General features: G+C 42.0%; 1 protein-coding gene across 17 annotated transcripts in view; it reads left to right on the forward strand.

The window, feature by feature from the left end:
• Positions 1-27,659, forward strand: part of DTNA (dystrobrevin alpha) — a 393,012-nt gene that overhangs the window by 286,168 nt on the left and 79,185 nt on the right. For 10 of the 17 annotated variants that reach the window (XR_012244518.1, XM_073631546.1, XM_073631548.1 and 7 more), the window contains exons 10-11: positions 19,435-19,515; positions 24,545-24,622. Coding sequence is in view for 16 of the 17 variants with exons in the window: in XM_073631546.1 (XP_073487647.1) it covers positions 19,435-19,515; positions 24,545-24,622 (159 nt within the window). In the remaining variant the exon portion in view is untranslated. Of the gene's footprint in view, positions 1-19,434; positions 19,516-22,515; positions 22,606-24,544; positions 24,623-27,659 lie in introns of all 17 variants that reach the window. The other 7 variants (XM_073631552.1, XM_073631553.1, XM_073631555.1 and 4 more) reach the window with 3 other exon arrangements.

A 27,659-nucleotide genomic window follows, 5' to 3' on the forward strand; every position in this document is an offset into this window, starting at 1 on the left:
CCCAAATATTGATGAAACCCACATGGAGATTGATCGCATTCACAGGGCCCTAGTCCCTCTGAAACCTGACGGGCCTCCCTGGGCCGTGATTTTGAAGCCTCATTTCTTCAGGGTCAAGGAAGTGGTCATGCAGTATGCCAGGGAACATCCAGACCTGGAAGTTGAAGGCTATAAAATTCAGATCTTTGCAGACATTTCCTAAGCTATCATTCAAAAAAGAAGAGCGTTTAAACCTTTGCTTTCCTCTCTGGTTCAACGTGACATTCGATAGCGATGGAACTATCTTTTTCGTCTACAATTTACATATAACAGGTCATATGCCTTCTCTACATTCGCCGATGGTGAAAAGATCTTGCTGAAGTTGGGATTCATCTCTCATAATCGCTCGTCTCAGGACCAGTCAAGACCCAGTGGTCCTCTTCCTCCACTTTCACCCCACCTTTGGTCTTCCCCATCGTCAAGGAAATCTGCAACCCCAGGCCAAGTTATCTGAAGACTTCCTGATTGATGCCAGTTAATTTGCCTTTTTGTTTTTTAGTTTTTTTTTTGTGTCACGGCATTGGCTTCTCAGTGGTCCTCCTATGGGATATTAGCCACTGCCTATGTTGGGTCTACCTTGACCCTGATGGTTTTTTTTCAGTCTCCGGGTCACTCTGGTATTATTGATTTTGGGACCTGCTACATTTTTTTTTTTTTTTTTATGTTCAGGAACGTTCAGGAGGGCATCTTACCTGCCATATACTAATCCAGTGGATTGACTCCACTGGAACCATACAACTGCTTTCTCATAATGTTCAGGTGTTGGGATCTCTATCTAAGCATATTAAGGTTTTTAATTACTACAAGGGACACTTGGAAAGGGGGGGGGGGGGGTCTATTGAAGTTTTTGGTCTATTATGCCCCAACATGAACCAGGTGGCTTTGTTCCACTCCTTACTCCGATCTTTGGCGCAAGAGTTTGAGGGAGATGTTATCTTGGCTGGTGATTCTTATCTAGCGTTAGACCATACATTAGACGAATCCCACTTGTCTCAACTTCAATCCCCTCCTAAACAAAGCTGAAAACTTGCTCAGCTGTTACATCACCATGACCTTGTTGATGCTTGGAGGGAGGCCAACCCTACCACTCGAGACTATTGCCACTTTTCTAGAGCTCATAATTGTAATTCAGGTATCGATCATGTATTTCTCCTCTCGGGCTGTTACCCAAATTGATTGCGGTTAAGAGGATGTCGACGCCCTGGTCTGACCATGAGCCTGTAGTACTGACATTTACTAACTTGACAATCAAATTGGCCAAATCTCACTGGAGGTTAAATGAATCTTTACTTAGTAATGTATCTTACTGCCTAGATATCATTACTCGCTTAAAAGCTTACTTTGATATCAATAACGCAGAGGACAGCAATCCAGCCATTAGCTGGGTGGCACACAAAGCTTCTGTACGGGATTTTTTTGATTCATTTGGCATCCAGACTTAAAAAGGCCCGTGATGAAGTGATCTTGGCTAAAATGAAGGAATATAAAATCCTAGCTGTCCAACACAAACGTTCTCCACATCCAGACTTGTTGATCAAACTTGAACAGGCCTGTACAGAACTCAATATCTGCCTCACTACGAAGGCAGAGAAATGTCTACTTTGGGCCAATCATACGTTTTTTACCTGGCGTGATCGACCGGGCTCACTGCTGGCACATAAACTTACCCCCAACATAAACATACAGCTCTCTCAAAAATTAGACTCTTAGAGGGCAATCTCTCCCAAAACCCACATAAAGTTCTTCAGGAATTTCAAAATTTCTATACTAAACTATACACTCCGTCCCAGGGCCACATACCTTCTTCTATCAGTGACTTCCTACATACCTTGGCTCTGCCGTCTCTCACAGAATCTCATGGACCAACCCATTACATGTGAAGAAATATATACAGCACTATTAAAAATGTTATCTTTACAATCACCTGGCCCTGATGGCCTCCCCAACAATTGTTATAAAAAGTTATCTGAACAGTTGGCTCCTCATATCGCTCTCTATTTTAATTCCCTGCGAGATGGTAGAGAAGTTCTTTTAGATGAAAATAGGGCTTACATTAGCGTCATACTCAAACCAAATAAAGACTTCACTGATATCTTTAACTACTGCCCTATTTCATTGACTAATTGTGATCTCAAAATTCTGACAAAACTTTTAGCTTTACGTCTCGGTAAATTTCTACCTCAATATATCCATAAAGACCAAGGCTTTATAAACCAACGCCAAACATTAGATCAGATTCGTTGGTCTATAACACTGATTTCTGCAGTACATTCTAGATGGGATGCCCTTTAGTCTCTGGAACTCTTACTTCTTTTATTGGACCTTCAAAAGGCCTTTGATAGCTTGAATTGGGACTACTTTTTTACCACTTTAGAGGTCTTTGGATTTGGTTCTACTTTTATCTCATTACTAAAAATGCTTTATAGTAATCCATCGGCCCAGGTCTCCATTCGGGGTTATAGGTCATTATTATTCCCTATCCGACGTGGGACAAGACGGGGCTGTCCACTATCCCCATTATAGCAATTGAGCAGTTAGCTGTAGCAATTAAAAAAAAACACAGTAGGTCCTTAAGCGCTAGAACTGACAACCATTGAAAACCATTGTCATGTCATAATGATATTTCAAAAAACTGCTGCTAGCTCCTGAAGGGAAGTAGGCAACAAAATAGACAAAATTTCAGCGCTCGATTGGACCAGCAATAAAAGATTATTATGAGTAGAGTAAACAATCAAGTTCATTTATTGGATGCACATAAAATAGAAAAGCAACAACTGGCAATAAAAGGATAAAATCAAACTGATTGAAAACAGATCATTGTCAGAATTGAAGTACTCCTAATGGTAGTGTAAACGATGCCGCCGTGACTCCAGATTATAAAGGGTTAATGTCAGCAAGTGTGCTTAACGTATAACTCCTCAGTAGCTGACTCTGTGAATGTAGTGTGCACAAGATGGATGGGGAGAGACAATTGGGATAAATTAACTTGATTGTTTACTCATAACAATCTTTTATTGCTGGTCCCATCGAGTGCTGCAATTTTGTCTATTTTGTAGCAATTTGATCCCACCCTAAAATACATGGAGTATGCTATGGACAACAGGATGTTTCCTGTTTGCTGACGACATCCTCATGCATGTCACCAATCCTCAAGTTACCCCACCTAACCTGCTAACTTTGTTTCATCAATTTTCCCAGCTCTCACGGCTTTCTTTAAATACCCAGAAAACGATGGGCCTTAATATTTCTTTACCTCCCCTTGACGGTGCGTACACTACGAGCTACCTATAATTTTCAATGGCCATCAAACTCCCTCCCATATTTAGGCATCCAGCTGATGTCTTCGATTACCACTCTATATTGGGCTAATTATCCTCCACTCTTTCGTCGACTTCGGGAAGACCTTCAACGATGGGCAGATTATCCCTTATCTTGGTTCGGTAGAATCAACTCTATTAAGATGACATTTCTACCCAGAATACTTTACTATTTTAGAACTTTACCAGTTGCGGTCCCAAGAGGAGATCTACAATGATTACAATCAGATGTCCTTCGCTTTATTTGGGGTAGTAAAAAACCTCGACTTAACAAACTGACACTATGTCCCAAAACTAGGTGGTGGGCTTGGTCTCCCTAATTTGATATTGAAAAAAATTGCCACCGCTCTCATCTATAGCTGGCTATTGCAATAAGCGGCATTGGAAGGCTAAAACAGGTAACAACAAAGCCTGGGGAATGCCCAGGAAAATACCCAAGCCTACTTACCAACCAGCTTGCAGACAACCGAATTAACCTGTCTAACAGTATGCGTTAAAAACAGGGGTCTAGTCCGCACGCATTTGCAAACGCGTGCGTGAGCCACGTCACGGCACCCTGGTATCTGTGGTCCTAACACTAAAATATGTGTCCCCACAGTGGAGGCACATGCATTCTGATGGATAAATGAGGGCAGGTGGACTGAAGGAGAGCCTACCCCTTCTTAAAGGTACAGGAGCACACCAAACACCCAGCAAGTAGCACAATGGTTGCAAAGGTGTTGGTGCGCTGCTGGACCAATACAAACACCAACGTGATAATGAAAAAAATTGCCACCGCCCTCATCTCTAGCTGGCTGTCGCAGTAAGCGGCTTTGGAAGGCTAAAACAGGTAACAACAAAGCCTGGGGCGTGCCCAGGAAAAAACCCAAGCCTACTTACCAACCAGCTCGCAGACAACCGAATTAACCTGTCCAACAGTATGCGTTAAAAACAGGGGTTTAGTCCGCACACATTTGCAAACGCATGCGTGAGCCACAGAGGCACCCTGGTATCTGTGGTCCTAACACTAAAATATAAGTGTCCCCACAGTGGAGGCACATGCATGCTGATAAATTAGGGCAGGTGGACTAAAGGAGAGCCTACCCTAATTTACAAGCTTACTATCAAGCTGCTCAAATACCTCAGCTTTCATACACACCGCCAAGGGATCTCCACCCCTCTGGGTCTCTATAGAGACTCTTTCGCGCCACCCTTTTGCCATCAGCTCCCTAATGTGGCTTTCGAGCCACCTTTGCCCCCCTATTTTGTGCCCCACCCTATCTCACTCCCTAGCGGTCTGGGATGGAGTGCGACATCGTAAATCCCTGTCGTCCCCACATATCCCGCTAGCCCCCTTGTTCTGTAGCCCTGAGTTCTCCCCTGGCCTGACCACTTTCATTCCAATGGTGGCTCAACAAGGGACTTCTTAGGATAGGAGACTATCTTAATGGGGATCAGCCATATTCTTTGCAATATTTTAAAGAAACACTACGAATACCCTCTAGTGAACTCTTTAGGTACAATCAGCTTATTTCTTTCTTTTGTGCGATCTAAACCTAACCTGTTAGATGGACCTCTTACGCTTACAAACTTTCAATTATCTTGTCAAACGAGGGGCCTCCTACGGGGATGGATATCCACGGTATACGTTAATCTTACTGAGCCAGAAGCTAAACTCCCTTACATGATACAATGGGAACAGGACTTGAATACCACTTTTGAATTATCCGACTGGCAAGATATTGCTTATGCCTTATCCAAAATATCTATTAGTAAAGCACTGCATAAACTGTTGGCGCTATATAAATTCTGTATAATAATAATAATACAACACTAATTGAAGCTAATTACAAAACCCTCCTTCGCTGGTATCTGGTCCCAACCAGGGTTGCAAGGATGCATCCGTCTGCATCCCCTATTTGCTTTAGACGCTGTGGCCAGATGGGTACAATGTATCATGTTTGGTGGCAGTGCCTTGTTGTCACCAGATTTTGGATTTGAATATTTAATCTGGTGTATTCTGTGACAGTCCGTAGATCCCCGGAACCGGCGCTTTTTCAAAAGCTTTCTGATGAGGTCCCTAAAAAAAAAATCAATGAAGCTAATTATATACATATTTTTAGCAGCCAGAATAACTATTGCTAAATATTGGAAGCAGTCAATGGTTCCCCTTGACTATGTGAAGAACAAACTTAACTGGATCAATGATAGATCAATGATAGACTCACCTGTATCCTTCACAATTCTAAGAAATTTGATGTGACATGGGATCTGTGGATACGATATGTATCTACACCTTTGGCTGACCCTCTTTCTCTTTTTTTTTTTTTTTTTTTTACCCTCTTTTTTCCCTTTTCCTTTCTCTTTTTCTTTTTCTTTTCTTTTCTTTTTCTTTTCTTTTTTCTTCCTCTCTTCTCTTTTTTCCTTTTTAATATTTTCTGTCTACCTGATTTAGGTAGATCTAAACAATTTTATGTTGATGATACTCATAGGAATGTGCACAGGGGTTTCCCCCCTTTTTTTTACTGGTCTTTTTCCCTTTCCCTTCCCCTTCCCCTTTCCCTTCCCCTTCCCCCCCCATCCCCTTCCCTTACACCAGGCATATGCAATTAGCAGACCTCCAGCTGTTGCAGAACTACAAGTCCCATGAGGCATAGCAAGACTCTGACAGCCATAAGCATGACACCCAGAGGCAGAGGCATGATGGGACTTGTAGTTTTGCAACAGCTGGAGGTCCTCTAATTGCATATCCCTGCCTTACACTATACCTTTTCCCTGTGTCAGAACCATTCCCAGTAATACAGGTCAACGTAGCTCGTTGAGACTCTATGTAGTCAGTCCCTAGCAAATTGGAAATATATGTCTTGACCTTACTGCTAATGATTTGTATTCCATGTTATTTTGTTTTGCCAATCTTACCGGTATTTCCACCAAGCACACTTTGTCGAGACCTTGCAGTTTAACGTTCGAAGGTTTTATACTTATGAGCATTTTGATGGAAGAATATTCCGATGCTTATGCTCAGTTTAGCTTCTACCGTGTTTCCCTGAAAATAAGGCCTACCCCAAAAATAAGACCTAATGCTATTTTCCAGGAGGGCTGCAATATAAACCCTACCCGGAAAATAAGCCCTAGTTTGAATTGCTTGTGTGCTTTTTGGGGAAACATGGTATAATCCTCTGTTTTGGCAGTGTGCTGTGTGTAGCTCTGATCTCCTGGCTGTCGGGGGGGGGGGGGGGGAATCTCGGCCCCCTTCCCTGCAGTGTTGAGAGGAAAGAACACAACTTGGGGCAGGCAAAGGAAACGCGGGTGTCGTCGGGGGATCTCAGGCCCCCTCCCTGCAGTGTTAAGAACGGTGAAGACCGCTCAGGGCAGGCGATGGAAGCAATGTACGGTGAGGGTGTTTGCATAGTTCTATCGCAGCAGCACCTTTTACTGGTATGTTCATACTGGGGATTCCTGCATGGCAAGCCCTACCCTGAAAATAAACCCTAGTGTGTTTTTGGTGTCCAAAATTAATATAAGACCCGGGGTTATTTTCGGGAAAACACGGTATTTGCATTATTGTTCATTGACTGTATTTTATAAGACAATGTCTTGTTGCTTTCATAATAAAAAAAAAATATTGAAAGTTAAAAAAAAAAAAAAAATCCTGTCCCCAAAAAATACTGACCCTGACCTGTGACCTTGACCTTTGACTCTGGTGGAGGTAAATTGGGTATCTGGCGCTCCAGGAGGCAATGCCCTCAATTTGTAATAATGTACATTTGATTAGTCAGTCTTTAGGTAAAAAAAAAAAGAGGCAGCCATCCTTAGAGTGTGTCCAGCAACTCTGTAAGGCCCCTTTCACACTGGGGCGGTGGGGGCGTCTGCGGTACAACAGCGCTATTTTTAGCGCTGCTGTACCGTCGTTCTTGCAGCGGTATTCGCCCACTAGCGGTGCGGTTTTAACCCCCGCTGGCGGCCGAAAAAGGGTTAAAATCCCTCGTACAGCGCGGCTATAGCCGCGGTATTGCCGCGGCATAGCCGCGCTGTCCCATTGATTTCAATGGGCAGAAGCGGTTTAGGAGCGGTGAATACACCGCTCCTTCACCGCTCCTAAGAAGCGGTTTGCAGGACTTTTTTCACCGTCCTACCAGCGCATCGCTTCAGTGTGAAAGCCCTCGGGCTTTCACACTGAACAAACAGCGGAGGCTGTTTAGGGGCAGTTTGCAGGCGGTATTTTTAGCGCAATACCGCCTGCAAACCGCCTCAGTGTGAAAGGGGCCTTAAACAAGTAAAAGAAACAAGGGGGGAGGCGCCTCTAAGTGTAGTATTAAAACAGTATAATTTATTGCACAAAATTAAAAACACTTTAATAGAGATAAAGATATAACTGGGAGTAATGCTCGTCATAAGTATAGTCCTGGCAGTTTTACTGCGTCCCACAGGCTCCTCGCACAATTCGGGGTAGCTGGGAGAGATTCTGGTGTGATGTTGTGCTGAGTAGCTGTACATTCAGGAAAACCAGGAGGTAGTCAGCTCCATGCTGTCCAGCTTGAACCGGAAGAGGAAATTATGTCACCAGCAGGGGGTGGGAGGAAGGGGTCAGGACTGTCTCTGTGGAATGAAAGGCTAGGCGCTCAGAGCTCACAGCTCCTTCTACTGGCCTCTAGAAGGAGCTGTGAGCTCCGAGCGCATAGCCTTTGACTCTGACCTTGACATAAACGCTAATCCTGCAACTGACCTAGCTCAAACATTGGTCTAGGTTTTTTTTTATTATTATTAATTAATTTATTTTTTTTTTTTACACACTTGTTTTTGTTTTTCACTCTGCGAAGGAAGAGATACAATGTATCTCTCGCCTCCATTCAGAGAGAGAAAACACGGGGGTGGGCCTTATAGTGACTGATCGCTATGATAGCCAATCAGTTCCGGGTCCCGATCGTAAGCACGAGGCCTGGGGCTCTCGGTGAGCCCCCGGTCTCTGCTGGGTGTGCGCAGTGTGGCGCACTCCCAGCACAAAGACAGATATGCAAATATGCAGCCGCACGGAAAAAAGCCCAGTACAGTTGGGCCGCATATTTACGCTCGGTGCTATAGGGTTAAACGACAATTTCAGCTTTGTTTTTAATTGAATTGTACAAATTTGAGTTCACATTAAAGGTGGAAAAAAAATCTGAAGTGATTTATCTTGGTCTAAATTTTTTCAATCTCAAAAATCTGGCATTTTTACAGTGGTGTGCAGACTTTTTATATCCACTGTATATATACATAAAAAGAGTTAGTTTAGTAGCATGTTGTTTAAAAGCTTTTCTATATTATATAAACTGAACTTGACTGCTTTGAGAGTAGCATTCATTCAGAGCTATAATGAGGTTTGCGTATAAGGAAAGAAAACCCAAATATTAAGAGTGGTGTATCTCATAGATGACAAGTGTTCTTTCTGCTCTACAGTTAAAGGAGTTGTAAACTTTCAAGGTTTTTCACCTTAATGTATTCTATGCATTGAGGTGAAAAACCACCTGTAATGCTGCAGCCCCCCCAAGCCCCCGTTTTACTTACCTGAACCCCCTCTATCACGTCCCGGGGACGAGCACACCAGCAAAAGCCGGTGTCTCGGGTCCTGATTGGATGGATTGATAGCAGCACAGCCATTGGCTCCCGCTGCTGTCAATCAAATCCAATGGCCCGTGGGGGTGGGGCCGAGTTATACATTCGGCTTCTATGGAATGAATTGGGAGTGCGCCTGCAAGGTAACCCCCCCCCGGGAGAGTGCTTCTTCTGGGAGGTTATCTAATGCAGGGAGGAGCCTTGAGAGCTGCCGAGGGACCCCAGAAGAGGATGTTCGGGGCCCCTCTGTGCAAAATGAGCTGCACAGTGGAGGTAAGTATGACATCTTTGTTATTTAACCCCTCCCCGCCGACCGTACGCAGATATGCGTACTCGGCTTTCCGGGGTTATACCGGGATGATGCCCGCTGCTGCAGGCATCATCCCGGTACCATTGTTTACAGCGGGCGATCGGCTACCCAAGTATAACAACCGATGCGGCTAAAAGCCGCTCGGCTGTTATACCGGAGGAGCGGGAGGGGACATCCCCCCCCCCCGCCGCTCTTACCGGGCCTCCCGTGCGATCGGGAGGCCCGGTGTCCGATCGGCTGCCTCCGGCGGCTGGGGGCGGGCTGAAACAAAGCTGTGGGCGGCTTCGTTCCAGCCTTCTCAATGTAAACGCGGAAGCGACGTCATGACGTCACTTCCCGTTTACTCGGCTGCCAATGGCGCCGGTTTTAAAAAAAAATTCAGTATTCAGAATCGCCGTTTTCGTTTTCATTTCCGTTTTTCTTTTAGACCCCCGATCCCTCCATAAAGAGTACCTGTCACCACCTATTACTGTCACAAGGGATGTTTACATTCCTTGTGACAGCAATAAAAGTAAAAAAAAAAAAAAAAAAAAAATTTTTAAACACAATTTATAAAGTATAAAAATAAATAAAATAAATTAAAATTTTTTTTTTTTAAAGTGCCCCCGTCCCCGCGAGCTTGCGCAGCGAAGAAAACGCATACGGAAGTCGCGCCCGCATATGTAAACGGTGTTCAAATCACACACGTGAGGTATCGCCACGATCGTCAAAGCAAGAGCAATAATTCTAGCCCTAGACCTCCTCTGTAACTCAAACCTGGTAACCGTAAAAAAATTTTAAAGCGTTGCCTATGGAAATTCATAGGTACCATAGTTTGTCGCCATTCCACGAGTGCGTGCAATTATAAAGGGTGACATGTTTGGTATCTATTTACTTGGCGTAACATCATCTTTCACACTATACAAAAAAATTGGGGTAACTTTACTGTTTGGATTTTTTTAAATTCATGTAAAGTGTCCCTTTTCCAAAAATTTGCGTTTAAAACACTGCTGCACAAATACCATGTGATATAAACTAAACACTGCTGCACAAATACCATGTGATATAAACTATTGCAACAATCTCCATTTTATTCTCTAGATTCTCTGCTAAAAAAATATATATAATGTTTGGGAACTCTAAGTAATTTTCTAGCAAAAAATACAGATTTTAACTTGTAAACACCAAATTTCAAAAATAGGCTTCATCATGAAAGGGTTAAAAAAAAATGAAGCTTTAGTGTCATTTAAAAGAAAAGATCTTTTATGGTCACTAGGCTCAATTCACAAACCAGGAAAAAGCTGGCAATACATTGATCAGTACTGCAGAACTGGTTGAATTTCTGTCCATCTATTGCCAGCTTAAAGTGGAAGTCTGGTCAAAACTAAATGTAAATCTGCTTCCATTTACATTCTAAGCCCTATGCTAACTATCTTGTAATGGAAAGAGATCTATACTTGCCTAATCTAAGGGAGCTCTAGTCTGGTCACGTGATCTCCCCAGCAGCAGGCTTCAGGGGAGAAGACAGATTAGCGACAATGGCTGCAGTGCCTGGTTGGTGATATCACCCAAAGGGTGACTATGGGATATCCATTGTCGGCTGTACCTCCTTTGTCCTGAAGTTGGTGCTTCATATGACTGGACCAGAGCGCCCTTAGATTAGGTAAGTACGCGTATCTTTTCTTTACAGGGTAGTTAGTATAGGGCTTAGAACAGGGGTGGGAGCAGGTTTAAGCGTAGTTGGGTTTTGACCAGACTTCCACTGTAGGGTTTTTACTTTTCAGCCATATGACTGTAGTTGTCAAACCTCGTTAGTTTTCAGCTGAAATAACTGCTATTTTTATTATAAAAAAAAAAGTTTAATTTTATTTGTGTGTGCTTTGTGAATCAAGTTTATTGTGTCTGAAAATGTTGATGTTATTTATGTCATGATTTTGGAATATCAGAGAATGTTACAAAGCAAGTCAGGTTGAAAGACACAGGTAGTATGTCCATCAAGTTCAAGGAGAAGAAGGCTCTGAAGATGTGTGGCCTTCATTATTCATACTTTGTAAAAGGTGCCGTTTCTTCTCATGATCATTCCATCTCATACACTGCTGCCATTGGTTGATCTGCAGTCCAGACTGCTGAAACATCTTGCTTATTCATCAGATTTGGCAGTGTTGACTATTGTTTGTTTCTAAATGTGAAAATAATTTGAAAGGTGCAATAATTCCAGCCATTTATGATACTGCAACAGGCGCCACCTGGTTTTGCATCCCAACCATCCGAATGATATATGGATGGTGTAAAGAGGCCCTAGCAAAAAAGTAGATCTTGGTATTGTCACATGTACAAAAATTTTAATACTAAGCTAACTAAACATATGCACTTTTATGTGATATAATTTTGGCTTTTTTAAGATAGGTGAAGGGGTAAAATCTAAAGACCTATCAGCACCTCTTGTGTATCATTACACACTGTATTAAAACCATTATCATTGGCTATTCCCTTTTCGTGTGCAAATGTAAAAAAACATCAAAAAGCTAATGGATTTCTGTAACTGTAAGTTTGATTTTCATTCTCCTAGTGACCTATAGTCCTTAAAAGCCAAGGACACATGAATGAACAGACTTTGAACATATGACCAGTGCCCTTAAATTGCTCAGCTGGCCAAACATGTCATTGTAGAGGAGAATGCCGGCACCAGGCCTGTCTTATGAAACATTTTATCACACATAATTCACAGCCATTACATGATTGCAGCTAGTCTCTGCCCTCTGAAAGCTTGCTTTTCATTTATGATCTCCATTATTTATTTCATGTATTACTTTTCTTTCAGTATGACCTTAACACGTGCAGTTTGTGCCTATGCTGTAATGGATTTTAGGGTTTCTTCAGTATCCATTTAAACCATATGTAGCAGAGAAATGGGTTGTAAATTCAGGATTGCTTACTTAAAAGCCTAACCTGCACTCCTGCAGAAATATCTACCATCCAGGCTTAAATACCTTAGAAATGGCTAACAAAACGCCACTAAATAGAGCATGAAAAAAAAATCCCCTTATTGATGAAGTTATTTGCATGCCATATTATTATATTGCACTATAAACCACCACTCTGATGGTTATGTGTAAAGATTTCAAAGCTTGTACAGAAAATAAAATATGTGGCATGGTTTTAAAGCTGGACTCCAGGCAGATAAAAAAAGGCAATGGAGCTCTGTAATCATTAGTGCTTTATGTTTTTTTTTTATTTATTTTTTTTTTAAATGCAAGCAGTGTACTTAGTGTAACAGTAAAATCAGTCTGTATATGCAGTAAAGCATGCTTGTTATACTCACTGTGGAACCTAAGGGGTTAATCCTCCGTGTTGTGTAAAAAGGCTGTTTGATCCTGTCTTCTCTGATCCTCTCCTTCCTCCACTGTCTCCAATCCATCTCCTGATAGAACAGAGCCTTGTGGGCACTCTGCACATGCCTAGTTTGGTGTGTATTGCTAGAGGTTTTTTTGGGGGGTGCATGTGATCAGCACAGGGCCAATCCGCACTGTCCAGACAGAGGCTAAGGGGTCATGCAGCCTCATAGGGCAGTCAGAGTAGAATAAAAACTCCTTCTACAAGCTTTAACCAGACACTGAAAGAAGTCACAAGACTGCTATATACTGCTGATGAGAAAAGGTATTTAACAGTTTATATCTACTAAAATAATTGCATTTCCATGTTTTGTGTACTGTGGGAAACCAGATATAATGAATGCAGGGTCCTGGGTTTAGTGACACTTTAAATTTGACTTGCTACCAGCTTCTTGCAGTTTACTGTATAGTCTGTATAGCAGAGCTCAAAGTAGTGGAAGGAGAAACAGCACAAAGAGCCAGCCAGGTGTGCTGCAGTGCAGGGAGCCTACTGACAGGAGGAAAGAGCAAAGTGACAGTTATATTCCAAGTAGTGGCACTGAATCATTTATAGATTTCCTTAAAATGCCCCACTGTTTCCTTTCCGCTTGTCTTGCTGTCATAGGCTTCCCATCAATGAGTAATAGAGCCAACCTGACAAGCAAAAAAAAGGTCAATAGGACTACTGTTCTCACAAGGGCCAGCCAAGGACACATGGTTTAAAGCAAACAAGGAGTATGAAAGTACCGCTAAAGTGGAACTAAAGGCACACAAACTTTCCTTGGCTCCAACAGTCCCATTGCTTCAAGGTCTCTTACTGGCGCCAGCAACCCCCTCGAGTTCTTCTGGATGCCGGTCTGTGGCAGTTTTGTTTGGCTGGCACAGGGTGACCTCTCTCCAGCGCATGCATAGGAGTGCAATCATCCTGGCACACATTCTGCAGATAATTGAAAACAGGCAAGTAAGTGTACTTTATTGCAGAAGAAACATTGCAGGACTCTTCTGCAATAAAAAAGCCCGCCTGTTTGTTCTCAATCCTCAGACAATTCTATGATGCTCTTTCTTTTCTCCATACTCCGTGTGGCACACAGAGACACACAACAGTCAATTTTTCACCATTTTTAACTGTTTGCTGGGGTGATTTCTATATTGTCAGTGCCTGTTAATACAGGTGAGTCTAATTACAAATTACTGGAGCATCACAAACTTGGAATGCAATTATTTCTTACAATTTTGAGAAGGTGACAATTTTGTCCAGTCCATTTTTGGAGTTTTGCGTGGAATGTGGCAGATTTGGCTTTTTGTTTCTCGACTTTCTTGTGTCCTACCAATACAAACAAAAGAAATAAACATGAGAATGCCTAAATAATTGTTAATGACAATTTTGTGGGTAAAGTGCTGCATTATCTGACAAATGCAGAGGTGCCAATATTTTTTGGCCATGACTGTATATAATGGGTTTTTGATTTGTTTGTTTTTTTGCTATTGGCTAAACTAAATGGTCTTTCAACCTGACTATGTAACATCTTATACACGCTGTGAGATGCTTACAGTGTGCAGTGAGTTAGCAATTTTAGTACAGAAGAGGTAAAACTGTGCAAGATAAAGGGTAAGGCTGGAGTTCAATTTTAATTAGACTACAGAGTAGTATTTTACATTTGATTTATGCTAAATTTTTTATCATAACCAAACAAAAACTAATACATAAATCTACTTTTAGCATTTCCTGATAATCATAGTATAATCATATATAATTATACATATATATATGCTTATATTTCTTTTCCACTTTCTTGCTGCAAAAGGGACACTTGGTAAGTATTGTGATGTGTAATACATATAGGGGGTTATTTACTAAAGGCAAATCCACTTTGCACTACAAGTGCAAAGTGCACTTAAAATTTCACTGAAAGTGCACTTGGAAGTGCAGTCACTGTAGATCAGAGGGAGACATGCAAGGAAAATAAAAAATAGCATTTTAGCTTGCACATGATTGGATAATAAAATCAGCAAAGCTTCCCCTCATTTCAGATCTACCCTTCAGATTTACGACGGCTGCACTTCCAAGTGCACTTGTAGTGCAAAGTAAATTTGACTTTCGTAAATAACCTCCATAGTGTTCATTTGCTCATATATAATACACACACACACTATATTGCCAAAAGTATTGGGACGCCTACCTTTACACACATGAACTTTAATGGCGTCTTAGTCCGTAGGGTTCAATATTGAGTTGGCCCACCCTTTGCAGCTATAACAGCTTCAACTCTTCTGGGAAGGCTGTCCACAAGGTTTAGGAGTGTGTCTATGGGAGTGTGTTTGACCATTCTTCCAGAAGTGTATAGCTCAAAAAACAAACAAGCAAAAATTACAAGCGCTGCCCTAGCTTGTCTGATAAAAGGTCAAAAAGGTGGTAAATGAAATGTCCAGAATTGTGGAAATGAAAATGGTTATGCACCCATATATAAAAACAGTGTCTCTTATATACTCTGGATGGGAATTTGGATGGGAATGGGAGACAAAAAAATCAGTGAGAATTGTCTGTAGTATCCATTGGAAACAGGCAGCCTGCTCTGGGGTTAGGGAACCCACACTGTAACAGTGTTTTATATTTACTCATTTAACTGTTTTACACTATTGGTCACCTGGCGCCTCTCTCCTCTTCCCCAATTCTTCCAGAAGTGTATTTGTGAGGTCAGGCACTAATGTGAACGAGAAGGCCTGGCTCACAGTCTCCGCTCGAATTCATTCCAAAGGTATTCTATCAGATTGAGGTCAGGACTCTGTGCAGGCCAGTCAAGTTCCTCCACCCCAAACTCGCTCATCCATGTCTTTATAGACATTGTTTGAGCACTAGTGTGCAGTCATGTTGGAACAGGAAGGGGCCATCCCCAAACTGTTCCCACAAAGTTGGGAACATGAAATTGTCCAACATGCCTTGGTATGCTGATGCTTTAAGAGTTCCCCCTCACTGGAACTAAGGGGCCAAACCCAACCCCTGAAAAACAACCCCACACCATAATCCCCCCCTCCACCAAATGGTTTGGACCAGAGCACAAAGCAAGGTCCATAAAGACATTGATGAGCGAGTTTGAGGGGGAGGAATTTGACTGGCCTACACAGTCAGTGAACCTGACAGAACACCTTTGGATGAATTAGAGGGCAGACTGTGAGCCAGGCCTTCTTGTCCACATCAGTGCCTGAAGAATGGTCAAATGTTACCATATATACACTCCTAAACCTTGTGGACAGCCTTCCCAGAAGAGTTGAAGCTGTTAAAGCTTAAAGTCCATGTGTGTGTAAAGGCAGGCGTCCCAACACTTTTGGTAATATAGTGTATGTATGTGATATATATATATATCTTCTCTTCTCGTGAGTATGTATTATCTTCTCATGTGACAGCAATGAAGAAATTACACTTTGCTGCAATGTAAAGTAGTGAGTGTACAGCTTGTATAACAGTGTAAATTTTCTGTCCCCTCAAAATAACTCAACACACAGCCATTAATGTCTAAACCGCTGGCAACAAAAGTGAGTACACCCCTATGTGAAAATGTCCAAATTGGGCCCAAAGTGTCAATATTTTGTGTGGCCACCATTATTTTCCAGCACTGCCTTAACCCTCCACTTCTTCACGACGACATCATGGAGCTGGTGGATGTTAGAGACCTTGTGCTCCTCCACTTTCCGTTTGAGGATTCCCCACAGATGCCCAATAGGGTTTAGGTCTGGAGACATGCTTGGCCAGTCCTTCACCTTTACCCTCAGCTTCTTTAGCAAGGCAGTGGTCATCTTGGAGGTGTGTTTGGGGTCGTTATCATGTTGGAATACTCCCCTGTGGCCCAGTCTCCGAAGGGAGGGGGATCATGCTCTGCTTCAGTATGTCACAGTACATGTTGGCATTCATGGTTCCCTCAATGAACTGTAGCTCCCCAGTGCTGGCAGCACTTGTGCAGCCCCAGACCATGGCACTCCCATCACCATGCTTGACTGTAGGCAAGACACACTTGTCTTTGTACTCCTCACCTGGTTGCCACCACACACACTTGACACCATCTGAACCAAAATAGGTTATCTTGGTCTCATCAGACCACAGGACATAGTTCTAGTAACCCATGTCCTTAGTCTGCTTGTCTTCAGCAAACTGTATGAGGGATTTCTTGTGCATTATCTTTAGAAGAAGCTTCCTTCTGGGACGACAGCCATGCAGACCAATTTGATGCAGTGTGCGGCCTATAGTCTGAACACCGACAGGCTGACCCCTCCACCCCTTCAACCTCTGCAGCAATGCTGGCAGCACTCATATGCTATTTCCCAAAGAAAGCCTCTGGATATATGCAGCACGTGCACTCAACTTCTTTGATCAACCATGGCGAGGCCTGATCTGAGTGGAATCTGTCCTGTTAAACCGCTGTATGGTCTGAGCCACCGTGCTGCAGCTCAGTTTCAGGGTCTTGGCAATCTTCTTATAGCCTAGACCATCTTTATGTAGAGCAACAATGATCTTTTTCAGATCCTCAGAGAGTTCTTTGCCATGAGGTGCCATGTTGAACTTCCAGTGACCAGTATAAGAGAGTGAGAACACCAAATTTAACACACCTGTTGCCCATTCACACATGAGACTTTGTAACACTAATGAGTCACTGGGGATGGAAAATGGCTAATTGGGCCCAGTTTGGACTTTTTTACTTAGGGCTGTACTCACTTTTGTTGCCAGTGGTTTAGACATTAATGGCTGTGTGTTGAGTTAATTTGAGGGGACAGAGCAAATTTACACTGTTATACAAGCTGTACACTCACTACTTTACCTTGTAGCAAAGTGTAATTTCTTCAGTGTTGTCACATGAAAAGATATAATAAAATATTTACAAAAATGTGAGGGGTGTACTCACTTTTGTGAGATACTGTGTGTGTGTGTGTGTGTGTATACATATATATACATTATATATATCTTTTTTTTTTTTTTTTTTAACAATGTTATACTCGTATTGTAGTGGTTGCTTATTGAGGAGGTTGGCAATTGTTTTTGCAGCAAATGGCAGAATCTGTGCTTGTGGACTAAAGCTGGCAATAGATGCATAGAAATGCAACCGCTTTAGCAGAAACTGGCTAAACTTCAATCCATTGCGGTTCCTGCTTGACAGAAGTAAATCTAATGCAGTGGCAGAATTACCAGGGTCGCAACAGTCGCACTTGCAACGGGGCCCTGGCATTCCTTCACTGTCGGGAAGGGCCCAGCGGGGTTGCTATTCACATGGCTCTGAGCAAAGAGCTTGTCTCTCATTGAACAGCAGCACAGAGACACTAGCACTGACAGTTCTATTTCCCTCTCTGTCCATCCTCTCTCGCATGGGATGAGAGAGGATACAGCTGATCTGCTCCCCCTTCTTCCCCCTCCCCTGTGGGAGATATGAGCTCATTAGCTTCACACTTGACTGCCCGTGGAGCATACACAGGAGAGGGGAGGGGGGAGCAGATCAGCTGTGTCCTTTGTCACCCCGTGCGAGAGAGGACGGACAGAGAGGGAAAAAGAACTGTCAATGCCGGTGTCTCTGTGCTGATGTTCGATGAGAGACACGCTCTCCGCTCAGAGCCGTGCTGAGAAGGCAGATGGCACTGATGGGATTCACTGATGAGCACTGATAGAAGGCACTGATAGGATTCACTGATGAGCACTGATAGAAGGCACTGATGGGCACTGATAGGAGGCACTGATGAGCACCAATAGAAAACACTGATGGGCACTGATAGGAGGCACTGATAGAAGGCACTGATAGGCATTTATGGGCACTGATTTGAGGCACTAATGGGAACAGATAGGCCGCATTGATGAGCACTGATAGCCAGCACTGATAGGAGGCACTGATAGGTGGCATTGATGGGCACTGATAGGTGGCACTGATGGGCACTGATAGGTGGCACTGATGGGCATAAAGGAACACTGATAAGCAGAACTCAGGCAGTATTGATGGGCACTGATGGGCAGCATTGAAGAGTACTGATAGGTGGCACTGACTGATAGGTGATGCTGATAGGCAGAAATGATGGGCACTAATAGGCAGCATTAATGAGCACTGATAGGTAACACTTGTAAGCGGCATTGATGGGCACTGATAGGCGGCATTGATGAGCACTGTTAGGCAGCATTGATGGGCACTAATAGGTAGCATTGTTGAGCACTGATAGATGGCACTGGTGATTGGGTGACTGATTATCAGTGTAAACAATTTACTGACATTCTTGACAGTTAACGGCAGTCCTATCCTAACACAGACAGTGTGGGAGCAAAGGGCTACGGATACCTGGCAAGTCTGTTTACATGTGACCAGCTGATCACATGGTAAAAGGCCTCTGTGGTTGCACTGGATGCAAGTCCCAGGGGGCATGCATGAATTTTGTCAATCAGCTGCTGCATCACTGATGAGTGTGTTCTGAGAGTGGAGTCATCTTTCAGATTACAATGAAACTGTCAGATTACAATGGAACAGCAGGGAGGATTCCTCCATCCTTGCCACTTGGGTGGATGGGAGAATCCATTCATTTTTATTTATTTTTTTCGATCAGCCTACTGGCTGGTCATCTATGGCCAGCTTTAGAGTAAGTCAGCAGTGTACAATTGTAATTTACTATTCCATATAGGCTTTCACTTTTAGTAGTTTTGGGTTGTTGGATAATAATGTTTGACATAATTATATTGGATCATAGAGCAAAGAGCACCTTTTGGAAGCCTTTAGATCAATATCAAAAGGACAGTTTTGACCTCAACATGCAAAACGCAAAGCATTTATAAATGAAATTAATAATGGAATTATTAATAGAGACAATTGTTTTTGTCTGCTTCCCATAGGCCTCCCAGACCTGTTACCAGCATGAATGACACACTCTTCTCCCACTCTGTTCCCTCAGGAAGTCACTTTTCAAACAAAATGTAAGTACCTCAGGATTTTTATTTTGCTGCCATTAATATCTTTACATTTGTTACCTGGGAAAGCTAAAACGATAGCTAGTGTGAAAAGTGTAACTAATTAGTGCAATTTTGTCAAAATAATACTTTATTTGGATAAATGTAACAAAATGTTCTTAGTAAAGTGTAACCAGACTACTGAACTGATAATATTTAACCACTTCCCCCCCGGCCTATAGCAAAATGACAGCCGGGCGGTAGTTTCATTGTTTTGACTGTCCATTGACAACTGATCAGTGTAAATAGGAAGTGCCAGTTATCAGCATTCCTCTACTCACACGCTGTCAGCGCGTGAGTAGAGAAGAGCTGATAAGTGGCTTTGCTCACATTGGTGATCTGCACTAATAACCAGTGCGATGATGATCCGTGCAGCCCCATCAGCGATGCCTGCCAGTGCCCATCAGTGCTGCCTTTTGATGCCTGCCAGTGCCCATCAGTGCTGCCTTTCAGTGCACATCAGTACCGCCTATCAACGCTTATCATTACTGCCTATCAGTGCCCATAAAGGCTGCCCATCAGTGCTGCATATCAGTACCGCCCATCAGTGCTGCATATTAGTGCCTTCTCTTCAGTGCCCATCAGTGCAGCCTCATCAGTGAAGGAGAAAAATTACTTATTTACAAAATTTTATAACCGAAACAAAGAAAAAAAGGTTTTTATTTTTTTTCAAAATTTTCGGTCTTATTTCATTTGTTTAGCAAAAAATAAAAAACTCAGTGGTGATTTATTACCACCAAAAGAAAGCGCTATCTGTCTCAAAAAAATGGATTAAAAATTTGTCATGGTCATTCAAAGTGTCACAGCGCTGAAAGTTGAAAATTGGCCTGGGCAGAAAGGGGGTGAAAGTTCCCTGTATAGAAGTGGTTAAAATGTGTTTAGTGCCTCAGTCAAATCCTTGAATAAATTAACATGCATCTATCACTTTAATTTGTCTATTTAGCTTTGTATTAAACATTGCTTGATGCAAATTTGAAACTACCACCATTACTTTAGCCTAAAGTAGTATTAAACCCTCAGTGTTTTTTTAGCTCAACACATTAAGCACAATAAAATATCTTTCCCCAATAAACTATTTGTTACAATTCTTACCCCAGCTGGCCCCTGCTCTCTGTGCAGCTAATAGTGGACCGTGCAGTCTTCGGTCTGTTAGTTTTGAGAAGGCAGGGGGGAGGAGCTAGACTATGGGGCTGTGTGTTTCTGTTGATGCACACAATGTAGGGAGACCCAACTCTAATCCCTACTTAGAAGGGTGACTCCATAGAATGCTGCAAGAGAAAAGGAGTCATCCTAAAACAGGAATTCTATGGCGGTGATCATGGCACCACCCAAAATTGGAACACCTTTACTGTAGATGCCCAGCAAAGTTTGAAAAATTGTGGGAACCCTGGTTGGCTTCCCCAGGTCTGGCTCCACTGGATTTGGGGGTAGTACATACTTCCCTGGAAGTCGAGCTTGAAACCATCCTATGTCTTGAGCTGGAAATTACTGAGGTTTATACCCCCTCTGGATATTTGTTTCCTGTCAGCTGATTCACTGTATGTACACCACTGTTCCTTATTGTGCCTCTTTTTGTACTGTACATTGCTTTCTTATGGCTACTGGCTGTTACCCTGAAACTTTTTTGCTTTCTTTCAAGTACTGTATGTCTGACAGTTTGATAAACTTTTACTTTTTGATTTAAAAAAAAATATGAGGGCTTAATATTACATTAAGACATGTATCTTTCCACAGTGATATCAATAGTAAATCTTGCATTCTTTGACTGGCTGGCCCAGCCCACTGCATGGTTATCCTATTGTGTGTGGGTCTGATGTCACGCAGATAATGTTTTCACACTTTGATTTATACATTTAAACATCTTTATGGTTGATCTCTTCTTAATCTGTACACATGCAAAATAAAAACACTACAATTATGATGCAGCAAGCATCCATGATTAGTGACCAAACTATGAGCTCACTCTGACTGCTTCTAATGAAATCACTATGCAGACTGCATGCTTGCTTTTAATAAAAAGAAAAAAGCACAAAGCAACGTAATAATTATGATCCCATCCCGACAATTTAACAATCCTGTTAAACATAGATGTATTCCAACTGGAAGTTTGAAAGAGGTAGCAGGAAGGAAGCATTGAGTAAGGAAGAGCAAGTAGATAAAATGGAAGAAGAAATATAGAAGGAGGAGGTAAGGAGGAATGGAGCACTATGGAAGGAGGAGCTAAGAGGAATAAGGCACTATGGAAGAAGTAGGTAAAAGGAATAGAGCAGTATGGAAGAAGAGCAAAAAAGCAGTATGGAAGTAAGAATGATCAAGCAAAATGGAGGCAGTAAGATGGATGATGCAGTATAGAGAGAGGAGATGAGAGGAATGCAGCAATATCAAAGGAGGAGGAAAACAGAAAGAAAGCATGTAGGAGGATGAAGTAGACAAAATGAGGAAATGAGCAATGCAGCTGTATAGAAGAATGGTGTAGACTGTAGATCACAAAGAGAAAACGATGGCAGGAAAGGGAGATGTGACAATAAGGAGGACATAATAGGAATTTAGATGTATGTAAGAGGGAGGCAGGAGGATGATAATATAGAAGAAAGCGGTAGTAGGAAGGGAGTTTTAAGAATAAAAAGTTAGTAGGAAGAGAGTAGTAAGTGTATGGAAAAAGGTACGTGATAAGTTGCATGTAAGAAGGAGACTAGGGGCAAGAAAGTGTTATATTTAGCAGAGGTTTGGGAGCAAGCAAAAATTATGCTAAAGGACCGTAAGGGAGGAAATGGCATTGTTAGAAGGCATAAGGTCTTTAGTAAGAATAATGTAGAACATAATTATAAATGAATAATTCCTTAAAATGGACACTGTTTGCTGTGTGAACACTGTGTTGCATCGTGGAAGCTTTTTTTGTACTTACTCCTGAAACATGCATGTGACTGTGATAACATAATTGCAGATTCCATTGTTTGACTCATTCAGGTTACCTGACACTGTAAGCCTAACTAATCCTGTGACAGATGAGCATTCACTGATAAAGCTGTATGTAAGCCAACTGCAGAGCATTCCACGGTCAGTATGAGAAAACCCAAATACTAACCTAGCTAGTGCTTTTGACTGCACACTAAACCATTTTTAGGTTTACTAGATTCTTTTAGCCTGTAACCCTAGTAGCTTATGTCTTGCTGCAATACGGTAGACTACATAGCAAATTGGCTACAGTGTAGGTTTGTCCTTTCACCGAAGTCTCTTAAAATGTGGCAGGTAAAGTAAATCTGGTATTTTTCTCATATGATTTACAAAATATTTTCCTGTTTTTCTCTGGGCCAGCATAAGAACTCTTAACTCTTAAAAATAGAAGTGAAATGGAATTTTCACTCTTTAGGTGTGTGTTTTTGCTGGTGTTGATTCGTAGTCCGTTCTGAAATATAATGGCATAAGCTTCATAAAATTCAGCAAATTGTGATTTCGTTTTTTGCAGCGGTTCTGAAGTTTTATGCTGCACAACAGAAAAATACATTGAATTATAGGCAAAGAAACAAGCAGCCAATAGTTGGCAAATAAATAAGATATACAAAAATGTACTAAAAGCAAACTTTTTTTTAGCATAACCGAACAAAGGAACAAAAAGTGGAAACAAACATTAATTTTGTATTTAACTTCATACTGTTTCAGTATTTAATTCATTTCTGCTTTTACAATAGTATTTGTGACAGTATTTTTATGTCACATAAAATGTAACTTCTCTCCAGATTTATTTCTGTGTGTACGGTCTATTATGAAAGAACATAATGCATGATTCTATTACAGAAACCCTTGTATTTTTTGAGTAAAAGTTTTGGTCTGAATTACACTTCAGCTTCATGGAAGTACTGTTTACCATATACATTTCTGGTTATTTTTTATGTGTGTATAAATTACTGCTATAGTAGAGAAACATAGCTTGTGCTGTAATGTTAGTGAAACTTCTCTGCCCTTTGTTGTGTTTCTCGTGTTAGAAAGTACATGGAAACCATTATCACACACTTGCCCATACAACAGTGTAATTGTCAAAAAATAAATTGTGCAGACTAATAAAATTTTATAGCATATAATTTAAACTGGGTTTGCACTTGAGTAAAATGCAATTGAATTGAATTGTAATTTCCCTATTAAAAAACAAAAAACAAAAAAACACCTCTAGTCACCATTGCTTATGGTATTGAAAGTAATCTGGCTAGAGCTACATGTATCTGTCTATAGAAAAGAATTTTAAAAAGCACCTTATTGTAAAGATTATACGTTTATACTGCATCAAATGTACCTATACAAATGCCATAGATGCCCAACAAAGGTTTGCAGAGAAGGTTGTAACAGCAGAAGCGATAGAATACAACACTGCAAATATCTCCTGGCATTATTTGGCAGAGAGATGAGAATAACTATAACCAAGCTGTCTTCTGTTACTGAGGCTGCTATATATTGGTTAAAGGTACAATTGGGTTACTAAATGGAAATGCCTCTTGTACGTTAATGTTGTTCTCCAACACTGATTGGCTGAATAAGCCCCGCATGTTCATTAGTCCATAAATGAAAAGGCAACTTGTTCTGGAATCATAGATTATTTGTAAGATAGAACATATAACTGTGGTTTCAGTTTGTAAGCATTCAGATAAAAGGATTTGAATGTAAAAAGGACACGAGGAGGAAACCTACTGCAGGAGTAACCAAATGTATCACATTAACTGGATGATTTAGAAGACAAGTTGAAGTCATTGGCAGAAAATTGCATTGCATGAAACAGACTAGAAAGCTAAGCAGCATCATTATATGTTTTAGTCTTGCTTGGATAAACATTACAGACAGAGTCTGTTCTGCATCCAAATTCCTTTCTGTATTTTATTGTTGTATTTCACTACATCTATAGCTTGTTACGTACTTGCCATTCTGAAACGTGCCAAAAATCCCCTTAAAGTGTCATACTGCTTTTTTCTCTGTGCCTTTGTGGTTATTGCATTGTCATAATACACAGGTCTTCCCAAAAGACCCCCGAAATAGTACAGAGCCGACAGCTGGCTAAGGCAGCTCCGGTGCTGCTGAAAGGAAAGGGGTAAGTTATAGCTGTGTGGTGCAAAAAGCTGCACTTGGATAACTAACAGCCTCCTGGAACATGCAGTGGTTTGCTTTATTTCAACTAATTAAGACTAATATATTATTAGCTGGATGCAGTTTTTTTGTATTTTAATTGCAATGCTGTATACAAACCTTACAGTATATCAATAAAGTCAACAAAAAGTTTCATAAAAGGTAAACCACCACTTACTCCCCTTCTATGTAGGAACCTTTGTCACAATCAGGGGTCAGGCTCGAAGACCAGTTTCTATAGCAGTAGCGGAACTAACCAACCAGCAGGATAGGTACACCGGCAGTCTCCCTGGTGAATGATGCGGCTCACCTGAGGTGCAGAGTATAAGGCTTCTTGTACACTGCTGCTGGTAAACGGACGTTTAGAAGCAGTTGGGCGTTTTTTTCAGCTGCCCCTGAACTCTCCTCTGTTATCTTATCAGTACATGTACACAGGGTCATTTATAGTAATTTCTCGGCAGTTGAGTTTAGAAGCTTCTTTTGGAAAGCAAAAAAATGCGTTCAGGACGGATGTTCAGAGGTATTTGAAATGTCAAATGCCTGTAACAGCCTGTAAACGCGGTAACTCGCTTTAAGCCACGTTTTTGACTATTTGAAAAAAGTTAAATCGTTCAGGAGAGGTTTTAAAATGTCCTGTGTACATTAAGCCTAAGTACAAACTGGTGTTCACCAGAGCTCATGAAGGTGGAGTTGAATTTTGCTGCGTGTTAGTACCAGGTCACGATCCTCGGGATCGCCCCACCAGGAGGTGAGCAAGCCAGGGTCCAGTAGCAGATAAGCAGGAAGGGATCAAACAGAAGCGTAGTCAGTGAACAAACCAAAGGTCGATAACAAGTAGTTGCAGGTTGGGATCAGGCAGAAGTGTAGTCAAAGAACAAGCCAAGTAATAACGAGTGGTTGCAAAATATGGATGGCAGCAGGGAAGACAGGAGTGAGATACTGTCTGGAGAGAGCACAATAATCTGGCAAACAGGAAGTGCAGAGACATGGCTTAAATCAGGAAGTTTTTTGGGAGGAGCAAAGCGTTCAGGGTTCAAGACAGGATCATTCACGGAATTTTCCAGAGAACTGTCCAGCATTCTAGGTAGCGCAGCAAGAAGAGAGACATTGCTTCACACAGCAGAGGTCCCGTGTTCAAATCCAGGCCCTGACACTCTTATGGTGCAAGTGTAGTATACACCGTAACCAGTGGGGATACAATACTGCTCTGACTAAAGCAAAGTAAATTTGGTTTAGATAAGCAGGAAGGGATCAAACAGAAGCGTAGTCAGTGAACAAACCAAAGGTCGATAACAAGTAGTTGCAGGTTGGGATCAGGCAGAAGTGTAGTCGAAGAACAAGACATATGGCTTAGCTCAGGAAGAGGAGACATTGCTTGACACAGTAGAGGTTTCGGTTTCAAATCCAGGCCCTGACACTCTTATGGGTTGTATTCAGTATAATGGTGCAAGTGTAGTATACACAGCAACCAGTGGGGGGATACAATACTTCTCTGACTTCAGCAAAGTAAATTTGGTTTGGTTGCTAAATGATTACTGAGCTTTACACCAGTAGTTCTCAACCTCAGTCCTCAAGTACCCCCAATGGCCATTTTTTGGGCACTTCCCTTAGATAAAATAACTCTTATCAATACATGTCATTGATTCAAAGCAGCTGTGCAAAGTAAAGGAAAACCTGAAAACATGGCACGTTGGGGGTACTTGAGGACTAAGGTTGAGAACCACTGCTTTACATGACACCACGGGTTGCAGGAAAGAAAATTGCTCACTAAGTGTAAAAACAACAGATCCAGTAATAAAATGGGGAGGCTGCTGTGTGTAAATGCTACTAAATGACTGACTGCGTCAGATACAGTGCACTTGCAAAGTGTTCTCAACGCTTCACTTTTTCTAGATTTTGTCGCAGCCTTATTCCAAAATGGATTAAATTCATTATTTTCCTCAAAATTCTACAACATGAAAGAAGTTTGAAATATTTGCAAATTTATTAAAAATAAAAAGGGAAAAAATTACATACTGTATACATAAGTATTCACAGCCCTTGCTCAATACTTTGTTGAAACACCTTTGGCACCAATTACAGCCTCAAGCCTTTTTGAGTATGATGCTACAAGCTTGGCACACCTATCGATGCACAGCCATTTTCAGATCTCTTCAGAGATGTTCAATCGGGTTCAAGTCTGGGCTCTGGCTGGGCCACTCAAGGACATTTACAGAGTTACACCATAGCCGCTCCTTTGTTATCTTAGCTGTGTGTTTACGGTTGTTGTCCTGTTGGAAGATGAACCTTCACTCCAGTCTGAGGCCCAGAACACTCTGGAGCAGGTTTTCATCAAGGTTGTCTCTGTACATTGCTGCATTCATCTTTCCCTCGATCCTGACTAGTCTCCCAGTTTCTGCCACTGAAAAACACCCCCACAGCATGATGCTGCCTCCACCATGCTTCACTATAGGGATGGTATTGGCCAGGTGATGAGTGGTGCCTGGTTTCCTCCAGATTTGAGGCTTGCCATTCAGGCCAAAGAGTTAAATCTTTCTTTCATCAAACCAGATAATTTTTTTTCTCATGGTCTGGGAGCCCTTCAGGTGCCTTTTGGCAAACTCCAGTCAGGCGGTCATGTGCCTTTTCCTGAGGAGTGGCTTCCGTCTGGCCACTATACCATACAGGCCTGATTGTTGGAGTGCTGCAGAGATGGTTGTTCTTCTGGAAGGTTCTCCTCTCTCCACAGAAAAACGCTGGAGCTCTGTCAGAGTGATCATCAGGTTCTTGGTCACCTCCCTGACTACGGCCCTTCTCCCCTGATCGTTCAGTTTGGCCGGGGCGGCCCACTCTATGAAGAGTCCTAGTGGTTCCAAGCGTATTCCATTTACAGATGATGGAGGCCACTGTGCTCAATGGGGGCTTCAATGCTGCTGCTCTACCCTTCCCCAGATCTATGCCTCAATACAATCCTGTCTCAGAGGTCTATAGAGACAATTCCTTGGACTTCATGGCTTGGTTTG

Source organism: Aquarana catesbeiana, linkage group LG05 (assembly GCF_042186555.1).
Source record: "Aquarana catesbeiana isolate 2022-GZ linkage group LG05, ASM4218655v1, whole genome shotgun sequence".
Classification (NCBI taxonomy): Eukaryota; Metazoa; Chordata; class Amphibia; order Anura; family Ranidae; genus Aquarana; species Aquarana catesbeiana.